The following is a 24,792-nucleotide window of genomic DNA, read 5'->3' as shown; positions in this document are numbered from 1 at the left end:
TTTGCTGCTATTTTCTCGGCACGTTTTGAACATTGTGGTGTAAATGATTACGTGGCTCATTTATGGAGTTTACAAGCCTCGAGATGAAAGTGACGAGACGGAGACAACGAACGGGAGACTTCGGACTGGTGTGACAAAGTTATTCTGAGGCTGTCCGTCTCTGACAATAAAGAAAGACTTCTAGTGGTTTTAGTGCGCAGGAGAAAGATAAAGATGGTGAGCAGTGACCGTTCTCGCTGGGCTAACGTACCAGTATTTGTTTTAACCCAGCCATGTTACAGGCAGCGGTTGGACCAGAAAGAACATGTAAGCCACAAAGCATTTAAAGGTCAAATATGGAACACGGACACCACAGCGACATCTAATGTGTGGAGGTTGTAGTTGCAATAGAACAAGGTTTCCAGCCATCAGGATACCAGGTTCGCTGCTGGTACTTGAAATTTTTTATGAGTGTCCATCACCGAAACTCTCTCTGGTTTTAGATCTTTTATGGTTGCTCCTCTTCTGAGAAGGATGACGTTTTCTGGGCTGAGAAGCAGCTGCTTGACTGGCCGAGTCCGACATTTCCACAGCCTCGCTGTGCTGAGCGGACCGTTGGTAACTCGCGATGGCTGGTAGAGGCAAACGTACACCCAGGGCCGTGCTTCTAAAGGAAATGCTGTACCTTCATTGTGCACACCTCTTAATGGCCAGTTATTTAAAAATAAATTGTTCCATATTCAAGCTTCAGGTAAAAGTTGGAAAACGTGTATTTGTATCATCTTTCTGTATACCTTATGTAACAGGTACAGTTAGGTGGTGGCTTATTGTCAGGTGCTCTCAGTAGTCTGTAAAACGTAATAATCTCAGAATGTAATGATAAATATCGGCCTTAACAGCATTACTAATATAGATAACTGCCCACTTTTGCATATCTCTACATCTACTTGAAACCACAAATGGAAGATTTTGTTTTAAAAAGTGAAAATTTGTGATTTCTTCTTGTTTTAGTTTGAAGTCTGAAATGTTGGATTCTGCTTCAGGCTCACCAGACTGAATTGAGGATTCCAGATGCCCGAGTCAAATTTTTCATGCATGTTCAAAATTACAGCAGCACAAAACCAGACGTGTGATTTGCAATCATTTGGAGACGTGGAAGCCTCTCTGGTGAATGCTGATAGAGATGTGCTGTGTCTGTGTGTGAGCGTGACCCTTCCTAAGGCCGTCGCGGTGTTAGTGCGGTGATGCTGAACGATCCCTTGTTTGGCGAACTGTCTTGCTTCCTTTTGATGGACTTTTTGGTGTCGGTGAAACTCCAGCTCGCATACCTCCAGCAGCATCTGCACTAGCGGGAAAGGCCTGCCTCCTTCATTCCTGTCATGCTTGCGTCGCCTCGCCCGGGACTTCTGGTTCTCCGGGGAGAGGTCACCAATTCCACACGGGAGACGACACACTGCTGCTCATGCAGAATCGTCCATCTGAAGCTTTCCGTAACCAGACGGCGACTCTCCGAGCAAAACGATGGAATCACGAACGCGACTTCCCTAAAACACCTTCACTAACGTTTTACAATACAAACACGTTTATTTGTACAAAAGGTGGATCACAACTGTTGATGCATACTTTATATGTTAAAACTGCAAGTGTTATGTATTTTTCTTTTGCATAAAATATTGTATTTTAAATATAACTGTTGTGTGTGAATTTAAAGTAAGAGACCAATGCATCACAGCAAGGAAGGAGAATTTATCAGAAGATGCCTTACGTTCTGTCTCATGCTTCATCAGTTAACTCAAAACTTGAATTATGTAAACAAAAAAAGGCTATTAAAACTATTTGGTTTTTATATTTAATTCAAATGCATACTGGATGTTCTTGAACCGCATTTATAATTTAGGATTTTACATTTTCACTGTTTTCAGGAATTGATTGTTTTGTAAACAAATGTAGGACATTTGCCATCCAACTTGATCTGTTTTGAAGCTAAAGAGCAAATATTTAAAATAGTTTTCTTTATTTAAACTTCAAGTTTTATGTTGAGATTTAAGAACACTGATATTTAGCTAATAATTTGTTTATTTTTGATGCTTCATCCCCAGATCAGTTAAATTAATCAAGCTAATTTTAAAAGCAAACTCCAGACCTTAAATGAGCGTAGTCTGGGAAAACCTATTTTCAGTTATTTGTGCTTTATATTTAATAATTTATTGAATAAATTTGGTTTAAATTGTGAAAACTTTAAAAGGGGATGGTGATAAAATTGCAATAGAAACAAAAGTTAACTGAATTAAGACACTGATTAAACTGGGACTAGCAACTGCCCCTTGTAATCCAACCTTAAACACTACTCAAGTCAATAGTATTAAATAAACCAATTCTATATGATTCCAACACAAACTTGGATTATTTTACTGCTATTTAACGCTCCCAAGTAATTGCAGACAGGTGAGATTCTGCCTTTAACATATTATGTACAATTATTTGTCATTAGAAATCTGTCAATCATAAACTATGCTATTTACGTTAAAGAGCAAGTCACCCCCTACAAGAAACTTACTTCACTCCCACTTCATGTTTGAAAAATGCAACAAATGCTGTTGCTTGGCAGACCGAGAGGGCGGAGCCGCTAACAAATACACACACACAGGCTCACAATGGAATTATGACATCACAATATACCAGATGACATCATAGCATACCTCTTAGCCAATAGCGGTGCCAGATTTAAATTCAAATACAGTGCAGAATTTTTCCCTGACGACGGCGCAACACTGACAGCTTAGAATATTTGAATTTTAACCAAGATGCACTGAACTGCCAAATTATTGACTACACGTGTCTGCAGCATGATTAGACACTCCTTTATATAGTTTATCAGCAAAAAAAAGTGATTTGGGGGTGACTTGCTCTTTAAGATCTTAAGTGATATAAATATATTTAAAATAATTTACTGTGCTTTATGAATGAAAATGGTAAATATTACTTATTAAAACATTAGATGGTTTTGAACGTGGTCTGAATGTATATAAACGAAATTATATAAGGTTTAAGGGAAAACTGCTGATTTAAGAGTGAGTTTGAGTGCATTTGGGGACTCGGCTGGAACGTGAAGGCGTGATGCTGCGTGGATTTCCCGGATGGAGCAGCGGCGCCATCTTTACGCCTCTGTGACCGGCGGGCGGCTCTTCGGCTCGGCTCAGCAGAGCGGCGGTGCTGTTGCTCATCCACCACCAAGACTTGCCGAGCTGCCGATAATCCTCCCTTTCCACCGGGTCGCTAGGACGATCCCCACCACCTGAGCACCATGGGAGAAAGAGAGAACTTAGTTTATCAGGCGAAACTGGCCGAACAAGCGGAGAGATATGACGGTAAGACAGGCACACAGCTAACGGTCATTTCAGGGTGCTTGGCCGCCGTTCCCCGTCCGTCTCCCCGCGCAGGGGTCTTGCAGGTGAGGCGTTCACATGGATCTGTTCAGTGAGAGGAGACAAAATGGCGGATCATTTCTCGGCCCAATAAAGTGACAATTACAGTTGTTAATAATTAGCTTCACGTCATTTGAGCAGCACAGCCTGCTTGGTGGAATCGTGTCCCGTTGTGCGCTTTATTGTCGGGCGACCATTTTTGGTTGTTCGGGCGCTGTGTGTGCTACGCTGTTAGCATTGGTCAGCTAGCCATCCAGATCGTTAACTAGCTAGTTAGCCTTTCTTCAGTCCCGAACGCCAACCTCTGTTCCAGGACAAAATAAATTATGACTTTCACTTAAAATGAGTATTTATCAGCCACACACGCAACATGAATCGTTTTCCTCGACCGGACAGACGGAAATTCATAGAAATGTGCAGCAGTTAAAGCTCACCCACCGCCCCCACAAGTGTTTGGACATCAGGACCATTTGATGGAAGTCCTCCTCATGTAGAGCAGGAGGACAAACATCTCACCCGCTCCTTCCAGGACTAAATTAATATTTAGTGGCTATAAAATTAACAAGGTTTGGTTGTCAATCTTCTATGACTGCGTCTTTATTTAACATTGTACTTTTAAATATTTAGTGTGTCATCTTTTACTTTTTTTTAATTAATTTTTGTATTGTATTATAAATGTATTATAATGAATGCTATCAGCCTGATTTCCTTATTTTTTGCACAAGACTGAGATTAATTATATAAAATTATAATCATATTTATGTTTATTTATTTAGCAGACGCTTTTATCCAAAGCGACTTACAGTTTATAACCTTTAGGGCATGTTGTGATCTGTGGGGGAAACCGGAGTACCCGGAGGAAACCCACGCATGCATGGGGAGAACACGCAACTCCACGCAGAAAGGCCGCTGCCGAGTTTCAAACCTGCAACCTTCGTGCTACGAGGCAACAGTGCTAACCACTGCCCCACCATGCTAGGTGTTTACGGAGTTTTGAATTTTTATGCTCGCGATCGCCCCCTCAGGCCAATAGCGTAACAGCAGCTTCAATAGTAGGCTCGTGCACGAGGCGCGCTTGCTGTACGTGCACACTCCTCAACGAAAATAACAGCTGAGACAGTCCCGTGTGTGTGTGTGTGTGTGTTGTGTGTGTGTGTGTGTGTGTGTGTGTTGTGTGTGTGTGTGTGGCCCAGAGGACAGGAGAATGTGCAGCTAATTAATTAAATAATGTGGTTCTGTAGCTTTCTCTTCAGCACAGCCGACAAAGTTTTATGATGGGTCAGTCCTCCTGCATGCTCAGATCATTCCCTTCCCTTGCTTGAAAATTTGTTCCAAAAATGAACGTTGAACCCACATCTTTTTTATCTGTGAATCCAATGCTGTTCGGCGAGTCTCAAATAAAAATTTGGGCATCTTACTGTAAAAAAATATACCATTAATGTAAAAAAGAAACTCTAAAACAACCATGTTCACATCCAGAATCGAACCTGCGTCTTCTGCACGAAAGCCCGAAATCTTACAAGGTGAGCTAAAGCGACAGTGACGTCTTCTGTATCTGTAACATTTATATCTTTGATGGCAGCTGAAACAACGTTCAAAGAACAGTTTGGAGGGCGATGCCTGAGCGTGAACGCGCATGAAGCAGCCTGCTCGACCCGAGCATCTCTCTTTTTCTGTGATTTTACAGAAAAACAGGCAATCCCAGTAAAAATGCCAGGGCTCATTCTACAGGACCAGGGCGTTGCAGGAGAATGTATGAAGAAGACATTTATTATTTCTATACATGTTTTGGCTGTCACACTTCCATAATGTCCCTTTAATTAGAGCCAAGTTAAAGATTTAGGCCTAAAATCCGTACTGCATCAACATTCTTATTTAATAAATAACTTTCAAATTGCTGTATTACGGACATTTTTGTGACAACGTTGTTTATGTTTACTTGTTTATGCGGCAATGAAGCAACCGAATCAATAATCAACTTGAATGGTCCAACTAGAAGTGAAATCCTATGAGATGAAGTTGATGCCGTTGAATTTTAGCATCGGGTTTAGAAGAAAACGACTGAAACAAAATGAAAATAGTGGTAAAAATGAGATGAATGAAAATCATTCTTGGTTATACCGTGACCAGCTGGGATTAAAGATGCACCGATGTTAATGTTTGGGGCCAATGCAGATATTAATATCACTGTTAAGGCCAATAACTGATTATTGCCGATACCGATACACTTACTCTTCTGATATCAGAAATTTTTGAATAGACTGAAAATTATGCAAGCTGAATTTTTGAATGTTTTGCTTTATTTTTACAAAGTGGAATTTGAAATATTACACACACACACACACATTTACGCTTCTGAGATGATTGTCATCACTGTCGCAGGACTAAACAACTACACATCATCACCTCCTCACCCTCTGAATCCGATACAAAATGTAAACGAGATGAAAAAAATATCGGTTTTTAATATCGGTTCAGTTTTACTTATCGGACTGATACTGATGTGTTTAAATGTGACTAACATCAGCCGATGCCGATTTTGATGTCGATATATTGTGCATCCCTCGCTGGGAAGTTATGTAATAACTTCAACAGGCCTGACAGTTGAATTACATATAATTAAAAATAGGTAACTTAAAGCAACGCTCAGAACACCCTCAGTCTTACCAAAACCTGTACAACTGGTAAGTAAATGTCGAGATTAAAATATTTTTTCTGACTGCTTCAAAAGCTTTATTGTTCCAAGCAAACGCACAAATAAAGTGGATTTTGTTGACTGAATGCAGAATAATATTACTGGATATTTTCTACCTTCTCATGTGTGAAAAACCAATAAAGAATCTCTTGTTATGCTTGATTAGGACGAAACAGTCTAAATGGTTTTTGTGGATCTCTTTGTTGGCGTGGCCCCTGGTTTTCTGCTTTTGCATGGATTTTATATGCGGCGTGTTTCGAGTTCATCCACAACATGATTGGGTTTGTGAAGAGCAACACACACACACACACACACACACACACATCAGCAGAAACTCACAGGAGGCAGCAAGCCTCACCAGAATGCTCACTCGTTTGTTTCATACGCTCCCACACCGTCTTCTCCTGCTCATCTTTCTGACATTTAACTTTGAAGCTGGGTGGAAATTGTCCACCAGGAACCCAAAGCACTTTGCAACCGTTTACTGTCTTGTTGGAAAAATCTTTAGAAGCTTTTAAAGCACACACATGCATGGAAACCGCTACTGTGCTGACTGATTTATTTATTTTTACTGCCCGTCTGAAGTGAAGTAGCCCCAAATGGTAAAAACACAGGTGTGAACATTAGGTAGGGTGTGATGAACCGTCCACCCGTCACACGTGGAGCTCTCGCTTCTTCTAACATCTGAAGAATGCACAAAAGAAGCCTTGCTGCAGCTTCTGGTGTGGCCTGGTGTCTGTTGGTTGTCTGTTCATTAGATAGACGTGGAGCACAAATGTTTTCTGTGATCTGGATTACACACACGCAGGACAAATGTTTCTCGCTGTGTTGATGCCAACGTCGTGATCCGCTCTGCAGATCTGTTCAGCTTGTAAATCTGAGAGGCCGCTGTTAAAAGCTCAGCAGAGCTGCAGAGGTGATTCAGGGGAGAAGAAGTGATGTGAAGTGCTCCTCCTGGCTTGTGACCATCGTGTATTGGGTTGCACCATCACGCGGAGTTTTGTCTACAGCTTCCACCTCTGGATGTTGGATTAAACCCCACATGGTGACCTACCTGGTTAAAACAGGGCTGCTCGGTTCATCTAGAAGGTGGACATTGCCAAAAAGTACATTTAAAGACGCAAAGTTAGAGGTCCGATGACGTAAATAATACAATTAAACAAGTGTTTTATTTCAGTGTTAGAACTGACTGTTCATTCCTTAAGTGTATAAACATTATTTCATTAAAATCTACTGATCTGCATCGGTACAATCAACATACAGTATAATCAATAAAGTACATACAATTACGCCAGTCTGGGGATTATTGTAATCTGGGCTACTTTCATCTGGATGCAGGACAAATCTTTACATGGACCAAGTAGCAGCTGAGACAGGATGCAGCCAGAAAGGGTTTGGGGGTGTTTCTCATGAAGAAACGCTGTAACATGAAAACAAGCTCTAAAAAGTGGGTTTTCCATCATATTCCCTCGATGCTTTGCTGAAAATAATTTTCGTTTTTCTTATTTTAAGGCTTTCCTGAAAAGTGTCAGATCGGGACTCGATCAGCAGATTCTCAAACTCAAATGAGGCTGAATCCGATCGGGAGCATTCCCAGTTAAAGACTAATACTCGGTTTAATCGTTAGTAAAACAAAAAAACTCTTTGTCGACTAAAACTAAAATGTACTTTAGTCAAAAGGACTGAGACTACAGCTAAGGTGGTCATCAGTAACACTGGTGAGGGGAGGACGTTTCTATTCTGAAGTCAGACTGGAGTCATGGCTGTGACTTTCCGGCTGTGGTTTAAATTTCCTTTCCTCACTTTGAATATTTGGTCCGTTACTGTTTGAACTTGGTCTCTTTTGCCTTGTCGAGCAGACGCTTCACATTTCTAGTTTTCGTGTCTCACAGAAATGGTGGAGTCGATGAAGAAGGTGGCCAGTATGGATGTGGAGCTGACGGTGGAGGAGAGGAACCTGCTGTCTGTAGCGTACAAGAACGTGATCGGAGCCAGAAGAGCCTCGTGGAGGATAATCAGCAGCCTCGAACAGAAGGAAGAGAACAAAGGTGGAGAGGACAAACTAAAGATGATCCGTGAATACAGGAAAACGGTTGGTCTCCTCGCCCCGACGCCCCGCCCTCTGGTCTCGTTATGCTCCTTCTGAGCTAATAAAAATATAGTTTTCCTCAAAGATGGAAACCCTCAGTCAGCTTTCAGTTGCTTACAATTAAAAACGTTGGTTTTATTTTTATGTTGGTCTGCAGGTTGAGAAGGAGCTGAAATCAATCTGCAACGATATTCTGGACGTGCTGGACAAACACCTCATCTTAGCTGCTACCACGGGGGAATCCAAGGTTTTCTACTACAAAATGTAGGCATTCATGACTAAATACATCAAAGTGAACGGATGCATTTCCACTGCGCAGCGTAAATGAGTACACCCCCTTTAAAAATACACATTTAATCAGCAGATCGATGAATAAAAGAACATTTCCTGAGTTTTCACAAGGCTGGCTTTTATAACGGGATTAAGGTTAATAATGTAACTTAGATCACAAAAGCTTCAGTTTTACTGAAACTGGCTGAAGCAAAAGTGAAAACACCCCCCCACAAGAACTACAACATCTAGTATTTTGTATAACCAACATGATTTTCAAGGGCAGCACCGTCTTCTAGGCATGGAATGAACAAGTTGGCGACATATTGCAAAATCTGTCTTCTTCCATTCTTCAAGGATCATCTCTTTTAGAGCCTGGAGGCTGGATGGAGAGGGATGCTCAGCTTTCTGCTTCAGAACTGCCCACAGGTGTTGGATTGGGTTCAGATCAGCAGACATACGTGGTCTTTCAGTCACCTTCACCCTGATCTCCTTCAGAAACACAGCAGTAGCTCTAGATGTGTGTTTGGATCATTGTCGTGTTGGAGAAGTGCGCGGAGTGATGGCAGCATCTTCTCCTTCAGTGTAGAGCAGGACAGTGTTGAGTTCATGACACCATCAGTGAAATGCAGCTCCCCAACACCAGCAGCCCGCATGAGGACACTGCCACCACCGTGCTTCACTGTGGGCACCATGCTTTTCTCTCTGAAATCCTCACCTTTAAAGCCCCATACAGTTTAGAAACCATTAGTTCCAAAAACGGTGATCTTTGTCTCATCACTCCAGAGTCTAGGGTCCTAGGAGTCTTCATCTCTCCGCATGGCCTCTAGCAAATCCTAGGTGTGCTTTATTGTGTGTGGGCTTTAGTAGAGGCCTTCTTCGTGGATGATACCCATGCATGCCATTCCTCTGCAGCGTGCGCCGTGTGGTCTCACGGGAAACTTCTACTGCTTTAGCTAACTGCGGTGAACTGGCACGGCGATTTTCTTCAACCCTTCTCGTCAGACGACGCTCCCGTCGACAACTTCCGTGGACGTCCTGGACATCTCTGTAAGATGGTTGCGCTTCCATCTTTCTTACATTATTGGATGGCGTTTGCTGCAGTATCGTGACTGATGTGTGGCGCTCTGCTGAACCCTCATCTTTTCTGTGTGAAGATTTAGTTTCATTTCTCTTCCATGTGGAGGCGTTGTTGACGGCACGAGATGGGAAGGGCTTTTCTTTTATAGTCACCTGTCTGATGGACACCTCTTACATGAACCGTTAGACTCACCTGTAGGTGAACGCCTGTGAATCCAAATGTTGTTGTGACTTCTCTCCTAAGACTATAGTTGGGGTGTACTCATCTTTGCAACATGGGCTTGAATAGATTTGTTAGGAAAATCACTTTTGTGTGAGAAAACGAACAAATCCACGTTAGTGGGAGCAATCTGAAGTGTGGCATCTCCTAGAAAATGTTGATTCTGACCGATGTGGCGGGGTGTACTCATTTATGCTGAGCACCTAGGTAAACTCATTAGTTTGCATTAATTATTTAATGTGATTTTCAGTCTTAAGAAATTCTGAAATAAATGCGTTTCTGGATCTTTATTATTATTTTTGTTATTTAAAACGAGCTTTTCTCAAGCAGGTTTATGTTTATTAAATACACAACATGGACGTAGTCATCGCCATAGAAACGTGAACATTTAGGTGTCTGCTATAGACCTATGATGCATAGATGCTGATAATATTACTTCTAGTGAGGTTTCTTCCTGTTAAAGGGAGTTTTCCTCCACATGCCTGCTTAGTATGAGGACTGCTAGTCGGTGTCTTCACACACAAGTCAGTGACCTGATGGGTTTCCTTAGGTAGGAAACCTTTAACTGTTGTAATGAACTAGGGCTGGACGATACGGCCTAAAATCAATATCACGATATATGGAGGATTACATGTCGTGATTTGGCGCCATATAAATAAACTTGAATTGAATTCACCTCCGACGATAAGTGGACGATGACTACAGGTATGCGCAGAAACAAAGGTTGTCCACTAGACGGGCGGTCACATGCATTACACACATGTATATATACATGTATATATATACATGTATATATACATGTATATATATACATGTATATATACATGTATATATACATGTATTATTACATGTATATATACATGTATATATACATGTATATATACATGTATTATTACATGTATATATACATGTATTATTACATGTATATATACATGTATTATTACATGTATATATACATGTATTATTACATGTATATATACATGTATTATTACATGTATATATACATGTATATATATACATGTATATATACATGTAATAATACATGTATATATACATGTAATAATACATGTAATAATACATGTATATATACATGTAATAATACATGTAATAATACATGTATATATACATGTATATATACATGTATATATACATGTATATATACATGTATATATACATGTATATATACATGATACATGTATATATACATGTATTATTACATGTATATATACATGTATATATACATGTATATATACATGTATATATACATGTATATATACATGATACATGTATATATACATGTATTATTACATGTATATATACATGTATTATTACATGTATATATACATGTATTATTACATGTATTATTACATGTATATATACATGTATTATTACATGTATTATATACATGTATATATACATGTATTATTACATGTATATATACATGTATTATTACATGTATATATACATGTATTATTACATGTATATATACATGTATTATTACATGTATATATACATGTATTATTACATGTATATATACATGTATATATACATGTAATAATACATGTATATATACATGTAATAATACATGTATATATACATGTATATATACATGTATATATACATGTATTATTACATGTATATATACATGTATTATTACATGTATTATATACATGTATTATTACATGTATTATTGCATGTATTATTACATGTATATATACATGTATTATTACATGTATATATACATGTATTATTACATGTATATATACATGTATATATACATGTAATAATACATGTATATATACATGTAATAATACATGTATATATACATGTATTATTACATGTATATATACATGTATATATACATGTAATAATACATGTATATATACATGTAATAATACATGTATATATACATGTATTATTACATGTATATATACATGTATTATTACATGTATATATACATGTATATATACATGTAATAATACATGTATATATACATGTAATAATACATGTAATAATACATGTATATATACATGTATATATACATGTATATATACATGTATTATTACATGTATATATACATGTATATATACATGTATATATACATGTAATAATACATGTAATAATACATGTATATATACATGTAATAATACATGTATATATACATGTATATATACATGTATTATATACATGTATATATACATGTATTATATACATGTATATATATACATGTATTATTACATGTATATATACATGTATTATTACACTGAGTCACACTTTTGCTTGTCTCAAGGTGGAACAGCTTCTTAGACATGAATGTTGCCCACCTACACGCATCTTTTGTTCTTAATGATCAAATTTATCGATGTAGGTCAGAAATTTAGATAACGATACATTTTCGATTTATTGCACAGCCCTATAATGAACTGATTACTGATGCAGTGTGAATGATTACTGGTTGTGACTTGGTGCTAAATAAATGAACTTAATTGGATTACTTCCATGAAAGCTTGAGTGTTTGTTGTTATTGTAGCGGTGGCTGGATTGGTCCTGGTCGTTTAGACGTGACCTGCCAGGATGCGTCTGTGAGAAAGCTGACCCGTCTGACCTTTGTGTTTGTGCTGCTCAGGAAGGGAGATTACCACAGGTACCTGGCCGAGTTCGCCACAGGCAACGACAGGAAGGAGGCCGCTGAGAACAGTTTGGTAGCGTACAAAGCCGCGAGTGACATCGCCATGATCGAACTCCCTCCAACTCACCCCATCCGCCTGGGACTGGCCCTTAACTTCTCAGTTTTCTATTATGAAATCCTCAACTCCCCGGACCGTGCTTGCAGGTACGTGATGGAGACCCTGAAATAATCTTTTATATTTGGTCAAATCTAAAACGCACGGAAACGCCCAACTTCCTGACTTGTGTCAAATGTTTGTAAAGTTTCAGTGAAACTGCTGTTTTACTTTTTCAGATTTTCTATCGAACTTTTAGAAATTAGAAGACAAACGGTTCCTTTCAGCGTTTAGACATTGATGGTTCTCCTACAAGGATTAATTTCATTTCTGTGTATTTGGTCTTATTTTGTTGCTTTTAAAGTAATAAAATCGCTGGACATACTAACGGATTCTCCCTGTAGGCGTCTACTGATGACGCTGCCTTTACTTTTGCATTTCCTCTCCTGGCAGGTTGGCGAAGGAAGCCTTTGATAACGCCATTGCAGAACTGGACACGCTGAGTGAGGAAAGCTATAAGGACTCAACACTTATCATGCAGCTGCTACGCGACAACTTGACGCTATGGACCTCAGACGTTCAGGGAGACGGTGAGAAAAATGGTACAGGTGCTCCGAACTCCTTATTCCCCTCCTGAGTTACTCAGATGTTCCTGTAATCGAGTCTAACATGTTATCCTGAACCTCACTCCAACATCTAGAAACTTGTTTTTTAAACAAACCTCTCCTGAGTCCAGCGCTGTGACTAAATCTGAGTCATCCCTTCTCCTCTTCCGTTTCCTCTAACGCTTCATCTCCCACTCATTCCTCTGTAGACTCTTAAGGACGGTCCTCTTCCTTCCTCCTTCTCCATCCTAAGAGTGTGTTTTGTAAGTCATTCCTCTCGTCTTGTGCTTTTTCACCTCAGACTCACTCCTGCCTAGCCGCTCTTAACACCTCACCAGCTTCCTCACAGCAGCTAGTCTCACCCTCTGAAGAACACCGCTATATTCACCCAACTCTAAACACACTTTTGTTTTGCTGTTTGAGTGGAGGGTTGTGTCTCAGGCCTAGTCCACACGTAGCCGGATAAATACGTTGTTAAGGACATGCCAGACCTGTAGGCGGCAGTACTTCCCCCGTTCTTAACCTCGTCCTTCGTCTGTGGTCTTCCTCTAGGAGCAGTAATTCCGCTTGCAAAAACAAACAAGCAGAAAGCGCTTGGACCATTGATGAAGCGAGCGCAGCTCTGAGGGCGTCCATGCTGTCGGCTAGTGTAAACACAGGTCGCACACGTGATGTCAGCATTTTTAGTCGTGGAAAGTGACGTTGCGGATCTTAAAACTCCGGTTTTGTCCGTCCACACGCAGACACCCAAAACGGAGAAAACGCAGATCTTCACTTTGGCCGGAGTTTTTAAAAAGATCCGTTTTCGTGTGGATGACAGGCACAGGAGTTAAGAGCTCGCCCCGTAATCGGAAGGTTGCAGGTTCGAGCCCCGCTCACTCTGTCGCTGTCGTTGTGTCCTTGGGCAAGACACTTAACCCCATTTCCTGCTGGTGGTGGTCGGAGGGACCGGTGGCGCCAGTGCTCGGCAGCCTCGCCTCTGTCAGTGCGCCCCAGGGCAGCTGTGGCTACATCGTAGCTCATCCCCACCAGTGTGTGAATGACTGATTGTGTTGTAAAGCGCCTTGGGGGGTTCCAGGACTCTAGAAGGCGCTATATCAAATACAGACCAAACGTAGAAAAACATCTACGTTTAGCAGATCCCGGGCTGCGTGTGGACAGGGCCTTGGTGTCCTCAAGCTGGAGGAAGTTGGGCCTCAAATCCCAGCTTCACTTATTCTGAGTGTGTCTTCTCAGATCCACTAAAATAAAACCATCATGGATCAATTTAAAGGGATACTAAGCAGTTCTGCTTGCTTTTAGCACCCCCTAGTGTCCGTTTGTAGAAGCAAAACTATCTCCTTGCTGTGCGTTCGTCTTTTTAACAACTTCATCTACCAGCTGAAACGTCTCCCAGCGTTCCTAAGTGGCTAGAGCAGCGATTCATCACCAAATTAAGCAAATCAGCTGTGTTCATGATCTAAAACGTGCTGAAACCAGACAGCAGAGCTCAATGTTTTCCAAGTCCCAGCAGACCAGACAAGTGGGGTGTTTAGGCTGCAGGGGGCGATAGGAGCTGGGTGGCCTGTCGTTAATCCTGTAAAGGGTCATTTTAGCGCGTACTGGCTCAAGAAAATCATTAAAAATGCGAAAAGGTTGCAAATTGCCCCGTTAACATCCTTTATTGTGAAGCTTCCTGGTTTTGGACAACTTTCATCTCGGATCATGCGACCACATTTTGTGGGATCGTCTTTCAGGTCCAGGTGATGACTGGAATGATGCAGAGGGTCATTTAAAGGCTGCAGCTGTTTCCTGGTTTCCCACTCAACACTGGGAGTGCCATGCTAGTGGTGTGCTAGGGTTTTACTGGATGAGAAGGGAAGTCGGAGTTGACTCATCTCTGAGCCGATGGAGTCGGTAGTCACAGAGCCAGGAGGTAGCGTTTGTGAGGGAAACCTGAAGGAACCCTTAGAACGGTTGTGAAGAACCTCACGGGGCCGTGCATGCAGACGACTAGTCAGACTAAACAATCCAAGAAAATCTGCACATTTCCTCTTGTTCACTTGTAGCCTAGACACACGGGGCGAATAGATGCTAGGCTCACAGAACCTCGCCTGAAATCGGTGTCTGATGATTAGAGATGCCTGCGACTAGAGGCAGACGATCTATCGGGCTGATATTTACCGTTTTTGTACGTCAACATCAGCCAATATTTGTCCTGAGTGAAGCCAGTTTTAAAGTCGGGCACATCCTCGTGCAGCCGGCCTCTGTAGCAGGATTTAATTTGTTCACTAACAACATCTACATGGTAAATATTCTAAGTTAACTCTATTTGGGTGTCTGACTTTAACACTGAGCAGTGCACAAAGCTGAGATTTAAATTTCTAAGTTCAATTCAGAGTTCAAAAACTGATCCGGCTTCAGGAAGTTTGTGCATCAGTGTTGTAATTAGTGACATTTGAGCGTGAAAATAAGGTGGATGGATATTGGCCACGCTGACGGCGTCCTCTGCATACCGGTCGACCTCTACCGGCGACTGTTTTAGAGAGAATTTGTTGTGAGAACTTAGGAAAATATGATAGCAGCAACACAAACACAAGGCCCTGTGGCACACACCAGGAAGCTGACGGCCATTTTGGAAATTCCCATGAGAGTGAAGTTGGAGCCATGAAGCCCCAGTTAGTGGAATTTCATCACTTTGGTTGTTTTTATTTTTATTAGGGAAACTCGAGCAAGGGTTAGCCTTGGTGTTCAGCATCTCTGCACTTCTCCTCTTAGTGAGTCCACTCATTAGCCTTCCAGCGTGCTTTTGTCGTTGCTGTGAAACCTCAGAAGCACTCCTGCTGCTGAGCTCACCCGTTACCGTCTGAGCTCGAGTCGTGTGTTTGTGCCAGGAATGCGTCCGTGTTGCTCCAGGATGACGTTCGTCTGTTTTTGAGTGAGATTTCACGTAATCCCATTGAATCGGTGTTCTGTTAGACATCGCTTCGACCTGAAACGACGCTGAGGTTTCAGTAAATATAACATTTTAGCTCATCACACAGTTGGACTGAACCAAAGATGTGTTAATCTTCTTCTCTTGTTTGAATGTCATCACCCCCGTGCAGTAAAAGACTACGTGAGCCATATCGGGGACCCAGAGGCTTGAGGACACCCTGCTCCTTCACTCTGACTCCAGATGTCCGCTTCTTTATGGGATCCGAGTTTGGACTCGTTGGCTTCTGAGTAAAGACTCCTGCAGCGTTCTCACGTCCCGTTTGTTAAGACTCTAATGAGCGCTCTTACGCTTTCTATTCTAATCACGATGGATCGTCGCCCTTTGTTATTTGTGCCCCGTACAGTCTTCATTACACGGGTGGCTGTGCCGTCCCCATGGTAACCTTTCTAAGCAACCTGTCGTACGGCTTCTCCAGGGCTTTCTGCCTGTCGACTCGGTCTAATCCCAGTCTGACGACGACACTGAATTAGTTTCTCACCGGCCTGCATGTCGGACCGCGGTTGGTGGGGAACCTGGGAGAAACGTGGAAGTAAGATGTTTTGCGTCACAGCTGATCAAAGATGTGGATTGTTTTCGTTTTCTGTGATTCTAAACTGATTTTAAAGAGCATTTGAAGGCCCACCAGCATGTTGTTGCATGTTCACACGTTTTTGATGGATCGTTTCCTTTTTCAGGCAGAAAAAAATGTAAAAATATAACAAATGTGATACGTTTCAGAACCAGAGCTACCTTTAGTCCGCTTGAAGCCGCTGCTGCAGCTCCCGCTCCCCACCGGGATGAGTCCAGTACAGAGGTGTAATGTCACCAGTGTGATGCTGACTAATGAACTTTATTTGAAGGAAATCTGCAAAATTGTCTTTGATTTGATTTCACTTCACAAAATCAAAGTTATTTAACTGGTTTTGTTGGTTTGAAGCCCAGACATCTCACTGGGCTGAGGCTGTTGCTTATGAGTTACGCTCCATTGTCTCCGTCTGGCAAATGTTCTCTAAGTAGTCACAGAGTCATGAAATCTCTCAGAAACCGAGTCACAACCCGGGGAGAGAGCGAGTCAACGTAACCGAGGCAGAAACGTGGACGTCTTCATTAGTTCGTGGTGACGTCACATGTCCCACATGTCCTGACCACATAGAACACTTCTTTTGTTCTAGTTTAGTGAAAATTTGTTAATTTTCTCCCAAGTTTGTTTCACTCCCCTCCTCACGGCCCAGTGAGGTTCTGGCGTTGGAGATGAGACTACGAGAAGTAGCAGCACGTTTACAGAATGATGTGGCTTTTGGGAGTTGTAGCTTCATCAGTCGTGTTTCTGTTGTCTGAACTTCAGAGTAACGCCTGGGAGGGGAAACGGCAACGTCACCTCAGCGGTGGTGTTTCCACACAACACGGCCCACAGCAACATTAATAGCATTAAAGCTTTTATTGTGTAAAAGTACACAGTTTAATCAGCTGTGTGGCGTTCAGTGATGTCGAGGTGAAATCCTCAATTTATCGTGGTCTTGATTTTTGGCCGTGTCGCCCGGTCTTAGACGGTGCCTGCTGATGTTTCAACCAATCGGTATGAGTGTACCAAACGTTCCACTCCACCACCCCACCGGCCGTGCTGCGTACCTGATCAGGGACTCTGAAAGTTCCTGAAAATGTCCCGTTCGCCTGGCCCGGCGGGGTGAAGGCCGGGACATTTCGGTAAATTTACCCTGAAGCTCCGGCACTGGAAACACGCCTATTGGAGCACCGTCCAAACTGCTACACATCCAGTTGGACCCATTAGTGCTTTAACAGTAGATCACATTAGGGTCGTCACGGTGTGAAGATTCAACTTCACGGTTATTGTGACCAAAATTATCACGGTTTTCGGTATTATTGCGGTATTTTTTTCAGACAACTACATAAACCCTGTATGTCAGGAAATATTGTCCTCAGTTCATCTAAATTTAGCCTAAAATGTGTTATTTTGTAATTATGTTGTTTATTTGTTTACATTTTCCCCTTTAGTCTTTAAAATACCAATATTTGCCCATAACTTCTTATTTTATGTCTGTTTGATATCATCATTTTAAAAATATTAGATCAGATGATACTCAGTACTCAAGTAGCCTTCTAATCAGATACTTTTTTACCCTTACTTGAGTAATAAACCCTATATCAGGAAAATATCGTCCTCGGTTTGTGTCCTTCCAGTGAGCTTTGCAGATGTGGGAAAATGTCATCAGGCAGTAATCGTTGTTAAATTCATAATTATTCTCGGAGAGAGACCAACTCTTATCTGCCCCTGGGAGCCCCGTAATGCATAGCGTCATTTCAACATGGCGGTGTCCGCGACACGGTTTATATGCAGGTAGCGGCGCTGCGGCTGCTTTATATAGCCACTCGTTGCTTTCTCCCTCAACCCAAATCCTCGGATCACGCATTTTAGCGAAAACGCTAACGTTAGCTTGCCTTGCGTTGACTGTAGAGTTGTGGGTGATGGTCACGCAGATGTGTCATGAGATATGAAGCGTTGCTGCCTTTCACAGACACTTTTTCTGCACGTGCTGCAAACAGGACAGCCGTCTTCTATCAACTGTCCCTCGGCATTCTCCAAATATCCTAAAGATGCCCGTACTTCCCACTTTGTCTTCTTTGAGGGATAATAAATGTCCTCCTGAGCGCTGCCGTCTCCTCCTTTGGCCATTATTTCAGCTTTAGCTTCAAGAAAGTTTTGGTTGTAAACAACAAAGTGCTCATGTGCCGCCGGCAACTTCAGCAGATGATACGGTGGCTGGTAAGGGTCACCGCGCCTACACCGCAGCCACGGCAATCCACCGAGATAATAGTTTTTTTTTAAAACAAGATGGTTATTAACTTTTTTACCGGGGTTTACCGCTACACCGGTTACCGTGACAACCCTAGATCACATCAACATCATTGTTCTGTTTTTATCTGCTTCTCAGGCGAAGAACAGAACAAAGAAGCGCTGCAGGATGCGGAGGAAGAAGCCCAGTGAGACGGAACAACCCGAGACGAGCCCTCCCTTCTCCTTTTTCCTCGTCCCAGCACTAACTCCTCATCCCAAGTCGCTTTCTCCACTTGGGTTTCTTCTTCATCCCACGGTCTCTCTACCTTCTACCCACCTGTCTCACCTTTTCCTTCATGTATGCACGTTGTCATTCCTGTCCTCCTGTGGGCCGCCTCGAGGCCCTCGTCTCCGAAGCCCTCAAGCCCCGACCCTTCAGAGTTTGCTTCCTCTTCTGTTTTACTTTGCTTTACTTTTGCTGAATCGTCTGTTGCCAAGTTTGCTTGCTTGTATTTGTAACACACATATGCAAAAGTTTATTTAAAGACGGGACTTGACTTGTGTGTGTGTGTGTGTGTGTGTGTGTGTGTGTGTGTGTGTGTGTGTGTGCATGTGCTCACAACCAGCATCATGTCCATGCTGTCCGTTTTCAAACATTTCAGTCAACATGTTCAGGGTGTGAAGCAGTGAAGGCTTTTAGGAAGAACCAAGTGCCCTCTTTGCTTTCTGGTCATCAGACTGGATTTAAAGCATCATTCTTTCTTCAGAGGCACACATTAGAATGTCGCCGACCTCTGACCTTGTCCATCGTCAGACCAAGTATTGTGCTGCGAGGCTGTAGAGCTTTTGCTAATGGCAGATAGTTAGGTAACGGCTTTTTAAAGACTAAAACGGGTGGGTGAGAGAGGAAATTAACACTTTGATTGTAACGTACTGCAGTTCTGGCACTATTTAAAAACCTGATGGGGAAATGGAGGCATGCTGTATCTTTACTCCCCCGACTCTTTCAGGTTTCATCGTCTCATCTCTCCTCGTTTCTTCTCCTCCTTCTGTTCGGTATGTGTAACGTGAATCTGATTTGTACTACTGGATATTCTCACCGGAGCCACAAGTACCATCTGTATTCTTTCTGAAACACAGCATGGAAATAACATTAAAGTTCTAAAGGAAAATGTCCGACCTGTGTGGGTTGTGGTCCTTTTATTCCCACAGCAGATCTACCTGGGGGGATCGTTCTAACAAGTTTCTCTGAGTCTTAAAGTTCAGATTTAAAGTGTTTAAAGCATCAAATGTACCTGAGAAGATAGATGGAATATATTAATTATACATTTCTGTAAGAATAGTCATAATTTCAGAACGTACCATTTAAACTTTAATATAAAAAAACTTCAACAGTCAAGAAGTCAGAGAATGGGAGGAAACATGGAAATGTGTTGCTTCTACCTTTTCTGAAAGCTAATCTTAAACATCTAACTCTGGTGCATTTGACAAAAAAACATACCAAGCATGAGTGTGCAGCAGGCGCCCCCTTGTGGCAGTGTGACGTCTAAATACAAATGTGCATCACCATCTCAGACTTCCCCAACCACGCTCCAACATTCCCCAATTTAAAATGACTGCTTTTTTCACTTTGGTCAGAACGGATGACGAGGAAAGCACTCCAGAGGGTCAGGGTGTGTTTTGGCCAACTTATGAAGCCAAGTTGCTGCTCTTGAAAAACTGAAATTTTAGATTTTTATGAATCAGGAATTCAGTAAAAATTGAAATCCCAGATGTATTCTGGATGTTTAACAGAATTTTAAATTTGGCTCAGATACATTTTATGAAGTTAAAAGCTGTTTTTTTTTTACCTGCAAAACCACCCGTGATATGCTACCGAATCTGGGTGCTGGAGTAAATTAAGAGGTTTAAACAAATAATTTTAGTTCAAGTTTTTCTGATTTCAGGAATTAAAGCCGTCTGTCCTCTTTCTTGTTTGGTGGGTCATTCTGTAAGGTGTTGGGGTGCAGCAGGGCCGTTTCAAGACATTTGAAGTCCACCCTCCCTGTCCAAATTAATCTTGAAACCCTTTGTCACAATTTGACCGTGCACACGATCAGTCTTGGCCATTGTGCAGAATCATCTAGAGCCATTCATGTTTTGTAGTTTTACTTTTGTGAATGAGCTGGTATCAAGGGCGTCAGTTTGTTTTCAGAATTGCTGGGGACAATAAAGTAGGCTAGCACAGGGGTCGGCAACCCGCGGCTCTTCCATCCATCTGATCCGGCTCTCTGTGCTTGTAAAATAATGAATGGATATTTAAATAAAATGCTTTATATTTTACTGCATTAATTTTATATCTGTATGCCAATTCTAAATGTAAAGATTGTCTGCGTAAACCTGAACAGGTCCAACCCGGTCTGACTATGAGACCGGGTTGACGCGTCACGCTTGTGCGTAATCATAGGCGCTTCCTGAGCTGACGAGGATGTGAGATTCTGGGATTCTCCTCAGACGACTCATGGGTGTGTCGCCACATTGGAGACAGGAACAAGCGCTATTCAGCCAAAGTTTCATAATCGGGGAACATTTTCTAAGTGACAAGTCTCGCTTCGGTCGGGGGAATCTTCCTGCATGCGCTCTGGTTCTGCGACGTGCTCCAAGCCCCTCTCCACATCTTCAGCTCGCTGTGCGCTGTACGTACGCGCTGACAGCGAGCTGCGCTGAGCAGTGTCCAGCTCAGATGTTCAGATGGGAATCTTTTCTTGAGTGATTTAGCTACATCTGCGATTTAAGTGGAATAAAATGTCAGTTCGTCTGCATGCGTCGGGGTAATTCTTTCTATTCTTTCTCCGTCAAAATAAACGGTCAAACGGCCAAAACGGGAACTATCCGGTCAACACAAGCCCTGCTTTTAACTGTTCTGTTTTCTTGTGAAAATTGTTGCAAAGAGATAAAATTAAACTTGATTAACACCAGAGCCAGGCGCACTGCGCCGTTATCTCCGTCACTGTAAATGAGGGAAAAACAAATTGATCAGATCCTTTTCTGACCTTCCCCAGTTTAAACTGTTCAGAATACAAATCCTGGCTCTGCCTCGTTAGATTTGTGTAACTAAAGTTTGTACTGAATGAAACTTTACATTAAACCATGTTGAAAAGAAAAGGATCTGATTAAATCGTTTCCCCCTCATTTACAGTCACGAAGTACAGCACAGGGCTCTGGGGTTAATCAAGTTTAGTTGTTTCTCTTTGCAACAATCTTCACAAGAAGGCAAAACAGTTAAATGGCAGTTTACAGATATTTACATTTGACTTTTATTTTGACGGATAAACCCAAGGATGTTGGTTGTTTTGAAAGAATTACCCCGACGCACACTGATGCGCACACAGATGAGCTGAGTTCATTCGTTACGCACATCGCAGAGGTAACTTGATTCCCATCAGAACATCAGAGCTTTGTACTGGACACTGTGTTCAGCGCGGCTCGGAGAACACATGGTGGACAGTGGGCTGAAGATCTGTAGAGGGGTTCGCAGTGCAGAACCACGGCGCATGCGGTAAGATTTCCTCCCACTGAAGCGGTCTGGAAACCCGGTCTCTCTGAGGGATGTGTCACTTGGAAAAATTTTCTTTTTATGAAATTATGACACTTTGGCTGAACAGCGCTTGTTCCCGTCTCTAATATGGAGACGCATGACGCATCCAGTCTGAGGCAGAATAGCTCTTCAGCTCAGAAAGCACCTGTAGAGACATTTGATCACGCACAAAGTTTATGTGGAGCAGAAGCGGTCGGGCCACGGCAGGTGAAATGTTCCTAGCCTACATGAAGTGTAACATTAATATGTTACTGGACACACTGGTCTGGTTGTTAGACCAGTGTTTGAAGTGGAAAACACACACACACACACACACACACACACACACACACACACACACACACACACACACACCAATTAAAATAATGCTGATAGCGTGGACTAGAAGCCAGGTGATGGTTTACGTATTTAAATGATGATCAGGCTGCTGTAAAATGTAATCTCCATCCACATCCAGACACAATTATCCTCTATTCTTTCTCTAGTTGCTCTGCTCTTGCCTGGGCTGACATAGCTGACGGTGCGCGCGGCGCGCCTAACTAGCGGCTGATGCACATTTTACGCATTTGGAGGGGTGGGCTGGATGCTTTGCTTTTACTGGAAGAAGGTCCACTTAACGCACGGGTGTAGACTACATATTAATGACAAATGAATGAAAATTAAATTGTGAGTTTTTACTTCATATTTTAGAAATTAAAATGACGGGGGAACACATTTATGACGTCTTTTTAAACTAAATTTTCTAGCGCGACCTGCCTGCTTCACTTAAGTCACTGCTTATTAAGGTCCGTCCAAAATTACCGTGGGAAACGGGTAATAATGGCTCTTTGATGGGAACAGGTTGCCGACCCCTGGTGTAAGATCTGAGCTGGTAAAACAAAAATCCCCATCAGCAGGCTTTTTTGAAAGTGGGGGGGACACAGTTGCCAATCACAAATTTAGCCGGGGACATGTCCCCGGCGTCCCCGGTTGAAATGACGCCTATGGCTGGTATATGCACGCGCTTCTGCATCTCAGTTGATTGGTTGCACCGTGGGCAGAGCCGGTGTCCGTACAGGATCAGCTCGGGGTCCTTCGACTGCCGATGACGTCAAAGTAGTTGATTGGCTGAACATGAAGCTTACGGAAGTGACTTATCACTTTAGGATTTTGATTGGTCAGAACAAATTTGCGGTCGTAGTCTTAGCGGTTGTAATCCTGTAGTCCAAATATCAACACTTACTGGAGAAAATATGTTTGAATTTCTAAAGGAAATGTAAAATATAAGTAAATGATAAACAGTGACCCTCAGAAGCTCTCGATGTTGATGAAATCGGGCAAAATAAAATATAAGGACTTTCTTGAAATACACCAAGCAACATTTAGAATCAAAGAGTGTATTTAGATAACAACTAAGGAAATGTACAGACGAATACCACATTAATACAAACAGATATGGCTTCACATATAAGAACTGTTTGTTTGTCAGTCCGATGTTGGTTTTATGCAGTTTCACATTCTTTACAAAACAAAGATAATATGGTGTTTTATGAACAAATTACAATTATAAAGAAAACATTTAGGTGTTAAACAAGAATTTATTAACAAAACTGCTGATGTCTTTCAAAAACGTGTGTGAAAGGACCTCGAGCCGATCCTGTTTTTTTAACTTTATTTCAATCTTCGTTTTCACATACATCAGTTTACAATGTAACCTACGTTCAACGTACTGAAGAATATAGCAAAATACAAATGACCTCACTTGAGGAAAATAAAAATTACATTTAGAACTTGCAACAATTACCACATGACACTATACCATAAAATAAATTATGATGCAAAATAATAATAAAAATAAAATATCAACAAACAAAAAATGTTCAGAGGTTGATATTTCAGCATTATATTTCAAACATGTTTGATTCATTGGACTGTAATTTAAAGAACAAGAAACTCAGACACTGTTTCGTACAACTCAGTTATAGACAGTTTAGCAACTGTACTGAAAAGAAATTTAGGATTATGCTTATTCTCCTCAATTAATGCTGAAAAATAAGCAGTTCTAGTTTGTTGAAGCTTATTTTTATAAAGCACAAGACTATTTTTCCAGGACAGGTAGGCCTCCTCATGGTGCGTAGAGCGCCATGTTCTCTCCAATTTCCTAGAGTTTTGTTTTAAGGCTCGTAAATGAGAATTAAACCAGGGAGCCAACTTCCTGTCCCTAGTTACCTTCTTTTTTAAGGGGGCAACATCATCTAATGCCACACGTAAAGAGGAATTAACACGATGAACTAAGGCATCAATTTGTGAGGGGCTAGAACTGAAAATAATGCCCTCTGCTACGTTCCTCTGAGATGCTGAGGACAGTAAAGATGGAACAGTTGATTTAAAAGATGCAAC

The 24,792-nt window shown here is 41.6% G+C and overlaps 1 protein-coding gene across 4 annotated transcripts; it reads left to right on the top strand.

Annotated features, from left to right (window-relative positions):
- Positions 1-3,090: 3,090 nt before the first annotated feature.
- On the top strand, positions 3,091-19,221 carry LOC107387197 (14-3-3 protein epsilon). 4 transcript variants are annotated; one of them, XM_015962021.3, is made up of 7 exons: positions 3,091-3,347; positions 7,992-8,191; positions 8,346-8,452; positions 12,385-12,591; positions 12,935-13,071; positions 13,296-13,349; positions 18,994-19,221. In XM_015962021.3, exons 1-6 carry the CDS (start codon positions 3,284-3,286, stop codon positions 13,301-13,303), a joined length of 723 nt encoding a protein of 240 aa, XP_015817507.1. In that variant the 5' UTR covers positions 3,091-3,283; the 3' UTR covers positions 13,304-13,349; positions 18,994-19,221. The 4 variants fall into 4 exon arrangements, with proteins under 4 accessions (XP_015817507.1, XP_015817506.1, XP_015817505.1 ...); XM_015962020.3 differs by having other exon boundaries at positions 12,935-13,083; XM_015962019.3 differs by lacking the exon at positions 13,296-13,349.
- Positions 19,222-24,792: the final 5,571 nt, after the last annotated feature.

The sequence above is a fragment of the Nothobranchius furzeri genome, chromosome 10 (genome assembly GCF_043380555.1).
Source record: "Nothobranchius furzeri strain GRZ-AD chromosome 10, NfurGRZ-RIMD1, whole genome shotgun sequence".
Classification (NCBI taxonomy): Eukaryota; Metazoa; Chordata; class Actinopteri; order Cyprinodontiformes; family Nothobranchiidae; genus Nothobranchius; species Nothobranchius furzeri.
The sequence above is the reverse complement of the archived record's forward strand: the minus strand, read 5'-3'. Positions and strand labels throughout refer to the sequence as shown.